This window comes from Grus americana, unplaced genomic scaffold, assembly GCF_028858705.1.
Source record: "Grus americana isolate bGruAme1 unplaced genomic scaffold, bGruAme1.mat scaffold_778, whole genome shotgun sequence".
Lineage (NCBI taxonomy): Eukaryota > Metazoa > Chordata > Aves > Gruiformes > Gruidae > Grus > Grus americana.
Window position 1 is genome coordinate 299,960 of NW_026561988.1, and position 7,062 is coordinate 307,021.

The 7,062-nt window shown below is 55.3% G+C and overlaps 1 protein-coding gene across 1 annotated transcript; it reads right to left on the reverse strand.

Annotated features, from left to right (window-relative positions):
* Positions 1–4,345: 4,345 nt before the first annotated feature.
* On the reverse strand, positions 4,346–5,263 carry LOC129201109 (olfactory receptor 14J1-like). The gene has a single exon (XM_054812272.1). The coding sequence runs from the start codon at positions 5,261–5,263 to the stop codon at positions 4,346–4,348; it is 918 nt and encodes a 305-aa protein (XP_054668247.1).
* Between the last annotated feature and the right edge of the window lie 1,799 nt (positions 5,264–7,062).

Below are 7,062 nucleotides of genomic sequence, written 5' to 3' on the forward strand. Positions count from 1 at the left end.
CTCCTCAGGACTGAGGTGTATGGCCAGAGATGGAAATGGCCAGTGTGTGGGGCAGCCAGGGGAAAATTGCCCTGCCGGGGCAGCGTCCCTAGGGCGTCCAGGGAAAAAGGCACAGACTGGGCCCCTCTCTTCTGCACCTTTGCTCCTTGCTTCCTTCACCGTGACCCTTGGCTCTGCACCGTGATCTGCACCCTGCCACATGCCCCCACCCTGCACACTCACACAGCTTAGCTCTACACTGTGTTTGTTCTCTCCTGGGCACATTTCAACCCAGCCCAACCCCTCCCCAGCAATCCCTAATTCTCCTCGCCTCTTCCCAGTACAGTGGCCAAGTCTGGGCTGGCCCACGGCAGTGCCCACGGCAGGGTGCTGCAGAGCTCTGGGCACTCAGCCCACAGCCCCAGCCCCTCTGAAGGGCACAGCAGGTCCTGGGGGGCAGAGCAGGGGGTTCCGGCTCCCCATCGGTCCCAGGGCTTGACCTGGCCGCAAGGGCATGAGGAAACAGAGGCCACTCACCCTCTGGCTCTCCTCCGTTCCTACTGTAGGTGACCCTCCATGCTGACTGCATTTGCCCCCTTCTCTGCCCCCACCAGCCCCACTCTCCAGGACAGCATGGCAATCCTGGCGCTGGAGCTCCTCAGCTAACAGCTCTCCAGTCTCCCTTCCCTGTGCCAGCGGGGTTCCCGCTGCCTCTCCTGTGATCGCAGAGTCCTCGTTTTCCTGTGAATGCCTGGAATTAACACTTTACTTTAAAAGGTAGAAGGGGACGTTCAGAGTGATGGCATTTGTCTTCCCAAGTAACCGTTACACGTGATGGAGCTCTGCTTTCCTGGAGATGGCTGAATACCTGCCTGCTGATGGGAAATGGTGAAGGAGTTCCTTATTTTACTTTGCTTGCATGCACGACTTTTACCTATTAAACTGTCTTATCTCAACCCACAAGTCTTTGCACTTTTACCCTTATGATTTTCTCCCCCCATGCTGCCGTGGTTGGAGTGAGCGAACGGCTGTGTAGGGCTTGGTTGCTGCTTGGGATTAAACCATGGGACAAAAGTGCTTTGATTTCTCATTCATTCCTGCCCCCCTAAGGGTTGACTTCAGACAAAAAGATGCTGCTGGTTAATTTATTTTGCTTAAATGCAGAGAGAGTCTGGCTCCTCATTTACACAGACACTGTGGGTCACACAAGACAGGTGGATACCTAGGACGGAGGGGGTGAATAAAGACATTTCTTTGCAGACAGCATCATCAAAAGTGGAAAAGGAAAAAAAGAGAGAAAATAAAAAAGAATAAACGAAGAGAAGGAAAGACAGGCTTAGACTGTCAAGATATATATTGGGAGTGATTTGCAGAGGAAATTACACAGTCTCTGGCTGTTAAATACCATCTAATCAGTTTCCTCAGGGCATCCTTGAGCTCCGGGTTCCTCATGCTGTAGATGAGGGGGGTTCACTGTTGGATGTAGAACCATGAACAGAACTGCCATCGCCAGATACAGGAATGGGGAGGAGATGGAATGGGGCTTCAGGTAGGCCATCATCATAGTGTTGATAAACAGGGAGACCACGGCCAGGTGGGAGGCACGTGGAAAAGGCTTTGTGCCGTCCCTGCTCAGAGGGGATCCTCAGCACAGCCCTGAAGATCTGCACATAGGACACCACAATGAAAACAAAACATCCCCAAACAAGAAAACCACTAACCACAAGAAGGCCAACTTCCCTGAGGTAGGCATCTGAGCAGGAGAGCTTGAGGATCTGGGGGATTTCACGTAAGAAATGGTCCAGGGTATATCCTTGGCAGAGAGGTATTAAAAATGTATTGGCCGTGTGCACACTGGCATAGAGAAACCCACTGCCCCAGGCAGCTGCTGCCATGTGGGCACAAGCTCTGCTGCCCAGGAGGGTCCCGTAGTGCAGGGGTTTGCAGATGGCAACGTAGCGGTCATAGGCCATGACAGTGAGGAGAAAACACTGCTACAACTAAAAAGAGAAACCAAAATATTTGAGCAGCGCATCCCAAGAAAGAAATTGCACTCTTGTCTCAGAGGTAATTGGCCATGGATCGATGATGCCATGATGGAAGAGCAGTGGAGACAGAGCCCAGGTCGAGGAGGAAGAAGTACATGGGGGTCTGAAGGCACTGGTTGCAGGCTATGGTGGCGATGGTGAGGCCATGGGAATAGCTGATGGCATTTGTGCTCACTTGGGTTCATCTCCCCACACACACACACTGTGCATGCTTATGTCTCGTCTGAAGCATGCAAACTTGGACTTCTGACCTTGTCATTCAATGTCCCTCTGGGGAGGGAAGAACAGCCTCTCTGAGCTGGGCTGAGAGGCCAGTGCTGGAAATGGTGCTTGTTATTGGCTGCTCTGTGATGGCTGCCCTGGGGCAACTTCCCCGGGATGTCCAGCGAATAAGGGCCCAGAGCAGACTCTGCTCTGCCGGTCCTCCTTCTCTCTCTCAGGAGGCCTGGCTGTGCAAGGACACTGCCGTGTGCCCCCAACCTCCGCACTCACGCACTGTAGCTGATCACTGGTGTTTTCCTCTCCCTGGCACTTCCCAGCCCAGCCCCTCCCCAGCTCTCCCCATCTGCCTGCCCTTGCCCCAGCACAGCCCAGCACAGCAGCCCAGGTTGGGACTGGCCCCACAGCAGGAAATGGAGGTCGGTGACTGTGTCTCTGGCTGGCATGCTGACAAGATCCCCACCCCAGACAGCCTGCAGCCCCCCGTGCCAGTCCCACTCCCCAGGACAGCACAGAGTCCTGGCCCTGCGGCTCCTCAGGCAGCTCCTGCGGCCCTAAGGATAGGGCAGCCTGCCCGGTCGAAGGATTTCTCTTGCCTTGCACACACGTGGTGCCCTGCTCTTCTCCCAGGACATTCCATTTCCCCACAGAGCCTTTCCCCAGGTGAGCATGTCTGTGTTGGCCTGGCCGGCCATTCCCGCACCCTCTCCTCATGCTCCCCGCAGCCCCTGAGCTGGTGGTGCTGCTCTGCAGAGCGCGTGGGCTGCGGTGCCCGGCGCCACGGGCTGACTCTGCAGGGCCGGTGCCGGTCGGGCTGCGTGGCAGACCTAGCTCAGGGCTGTCACTGCCATTGACTGCCTCCCACACAAGTTCTTCTGAGGCCATGGAGGGTGCGCAGAGGTACCCTGCCTCACTTCCAAGGCCATGAGATGCATTTTGGTGCTGCAATGCATCCAGCCTATGTCATTTCACTGAGGGTGATAACGCATCACTCACCAGACTGCTTTCCTTGTGCCTGTTGTGTCTCCTGCGTTGCAGAGCTCGGACTTTCCTGTTCACACCCAGATTTGGCACTTTACCTCTGGTCTCCACCTTGGACAGGCTCACGCTCAGTGGGGCTCCATCCACCGCTGACTCCCCGGCACACGCTGTCCCTGCAGATCCCCTGTGCTCTTCTGGCAGCTCCTGAGTCCCTCCAGAAAAACATTCACTTGCCAGCAGCCCTGTGAACTGCTGTAGAGCCCCAGGCAGGTGAGTTGGGAACCATTCCCCATCTGCATGGGTGTTGGCCACCAACAAGCAACACCGGTACCAGACGTCAGTCCCTAGCAGACCACACTGGGACCTTGATCTCATCCTACGGAGCCCACAGAGAAACAAGCAAAGCAACAAGCCTCTCTGCAGAGTCTATTCTTTGGGCATGTTCTTGAGACCAGCTTCTGAACACCTAAGCCTTCGGGCACTGCCCTGAGAAGATCCCCTTGTATGATGGAAATGCTGCTATGGAGGCCAGCTCTGTATCAGAAGTGCCCGTTGCCTCTCCCTGCCTGCGGTCACAGGACCACCACACAGCAGGACTGTAACCAAGCTTCATGAGCCCCCAGGCCTTCCACCAAAAAAGGGCTCAGGAGAGCATGGAAATGGAAGGAGAACAGCTTGGGAAAGACCAAGTGCTGGTGCTCCCTGGCAGTGCGGCTGCGCTGACGCTCTTTTCTTCTTCCCCTCTGCACACAGGCTCCCCGCAGCTGCAGAGCAGGTCTTGGAGGAAGGACCTCAGAAAAAAGAGTCAACGCAGGGCACTTTATTTTGTTTAAACACCCAGAGGGTATGACTCCTCATTTGCACAGCCTCCAGGTCACACAAAAGCTGGATAGATTGTGAATTAGAAATGGGTCAAATAAAGACATTTCTTTGTGGAAAGCATTCAGATAAGTAAAACAAAAAACAAATAACCCAAACTTCACACACCCCCCACAAACCCCCTTCCCCCAAGACCAAAATGATCATTAAAAAAACTTCCAGGAGACTGGCTGGGCCTCTAATGAGATATATTATGAATATTCTGAAGAAGAAAACAGGCATTTTATTGTTTCTGGAAATCATCCAGTCATTAGTTTCCTGAGGGCATCCTTGATCTCATGGTTCCTCATGCTGTAGATGAGGGGGTTCATGGCTGGAGGCACCACTGAGTACAGAACAGCCACCACCAGGTCCAGAGATGGGGAAGAGATGGAGGGGGGCTTCAGGTAGGTGAATATGCCAGTGCTGATAAACAGGGAGACCACGGCCAGGTGAGGGAGGCACGTGGAAAAGGCTTTGTGCCGTCCCTGCTCAGAGGGGATCCTCAGCACGGCCCTGAAGATCTGCACATAGGACACCACAATGAAAACAAAACACCCAAAGGCTAAACAGGCACTAACCACAAGAAGCCCAACTTCCCTGAGGTAGGCATCTGAGCAGGAGAGCTTGAGGATCTGGGGGATTTCACAGAAGAACTGGTCCACAGCATTGCCGTGGCAGAGGGGTAGGGAAAATGTATTGGCCGTGTGCAGCAGAGCAGTGAGAAACCCACTGCCCCAGGCAGCTGCTGCCATGTGGGCACAAGCTCTGCTGCCCAGGAGGGTCCCGTAGTGCAGGGGTTTGCAGATGGCAACGTAGCGGTCATAGGCCATGACAGTGAGAAGACAATACTCCCCTACAATAAAGAAGAGAAAGAAAAAGACCTGTGCAGCACATCCTGCGTAGGACATGGCCCTGGTGTCCCAGAGGGAGTTGGCCGTGGCTTTGGGGAGAGTGGTGGAGATGGAGCCCAGGTCGAGGAGGGAGAGGTTGAGGAGGAAGAAGTACATGGGGGTGTGGAGGTGGTGGTCACAGGCTATGGCAGTGATGATGAGGCCGTTTCCCAGGAGGGCAGCCAGGTAGATGCCCAGGAAGAGCCAGAAGTGCAAGAGCTGCAGCTCCCGTGTGTCTGCGAATGCCAGGAGGAGGAACTGGGTCATGGAGCTGCTGTTGGCCATCTGCGGCTGCTGCTCACAGAGGTCTGTGCATGGAGGAAAAGACAGGGAAGAGTTAGAATAGAGCTTAACCTACTGCATTTCTCATGGAAACCTCCCAAAGCGCTTTTCCCCTTTCAGGAAGACCTTTGGCAGGTGTCTTTGCTACGTTCAGGTTGGTGCTGCTTGTGGGTGCCATAGGAGCAGGGAGCTCTTCTGGGGGCTCTGGAGGACTTTGTCCCGCTTACAGCAAGAGCTAAACAGGAACATAGGGTGATATCAGGTTAAGTCCAGTCATAATTGCAAAGAGCTTTTCAGGATTGTTGGTCCCAGTACACCCGACTGCAGAGTAGAGCTGTGGGCATTTCGGTTTGCTTACTTTGTTCTGTTTGCCTATCCACACCCGAGGGATTTTTTAAAGGCATAAACCCTTGGCATTTCTTCTGCGCTCCAGGGGAAACCTTGTGGGTTCTGAGAGACAAAGGAACTGCTCCTCAATACAGAGTGAAGAGAGTCGATCTGTCCATCAGCCCTGGTCTCGGCTGGCCTGCGCTGGCACCTCTTTGAGCTGGAGGACGATTGCACCCAGATGTTCCTCTGAGAAGAAACTGGACACTGGAGGATCTCAGCTCTCCCCTCCTAGGCAGGGACACAGAGGGCTCATTGCAGCTGCCTGTCTTCTCCATGGGACTGCTAGGTGACACAGAGATGCCCTGGGAGAGCTAGGCCCTTTTGGAGGGCAGCCTGCAGCCAAGCAGGACCCACTCCCACCCATTCCCCCCAAGAAAATACCTGAATGTCATAAATATGAGGGGTCCTGCAGGAAGAGTAAGCTCACTCCTGGCCCCATACACCGCAGTGCCCAGAGCCCCAAACATTAGGAGAGGACGCGGATGCTTTTCCTCCATGGATCCATCTGCATGAGACAACATGCAGCACTGGTGTCTGAGCTGCACCCTAGTCCTCGCCCCTCACACCAGTGATTAACGGGGAAGAACAAGGGCGGCAGGGACAAGAGGGGAAAATGCCAAAGTACTCCTGCCAAGGGAGTCAGGACAGGGAGACACAGCTGGACGCTTGAGTGTTTCTCCTCTTCGGTGGTTGGGCCGCTGGGAAGGAAACGCATGATCAAGTCCCTGTGACATTAAGGGTGGGAATATCTGCTGGGTGGGAGAGGAGACCAGGGAGTTGCTCTGGGGAAAGTGTCTGCACTGCAGGGCATGGCAGGGAGATGCCAAATGCCCCCTCCGTGGCATTTCTGGGAGCAGCTCCCTCTCACTCCCTGCCCATGTCACCACTGCCTGGAGCTGTCCCTGCTGGGACCCGTTTCTCTGCCCCCAAGTCTCCTCCCTGCCAGTGCTCACAGCTCTCATGCCACCCGCTGTGTGCTCGGCTCTTCCCTACAGACCCCTCCTGGCAGCAGGACACCGGCCAGAGAAATCTCTGTGTGTGCAGGGGCTAAGGAGCAGCTCAGACAAGTGCTGAAGTGATCCCGGAGTCGCTCTGGGGGACGCATCTGCCCCCGTGGGTTCGAAGGGGGCTGGGGCACCTCACTCCCATGCAGACCCCTGCCTGGCAGGGCTTCAAGGGTCACTGTCTGAAACTCCCCCAACCCCACAGAGCCCACGAGCAGGAGCAGGAGCAGCACAGACAGGCGGGAAGAGGAGGAGCAGCACCACAAACAGAAGGAAAGGCACTTAAGACAGTCGTCACCTTCACCAGCCGTGCAGGCAGCCTCCCAGACAGCGATGCTGCAAGGCAGTCACGCTCAGCCCCTGTGCTGCGCAGAGAAAAATGGGCACAGGGCTGGAGAGAGGCACCGC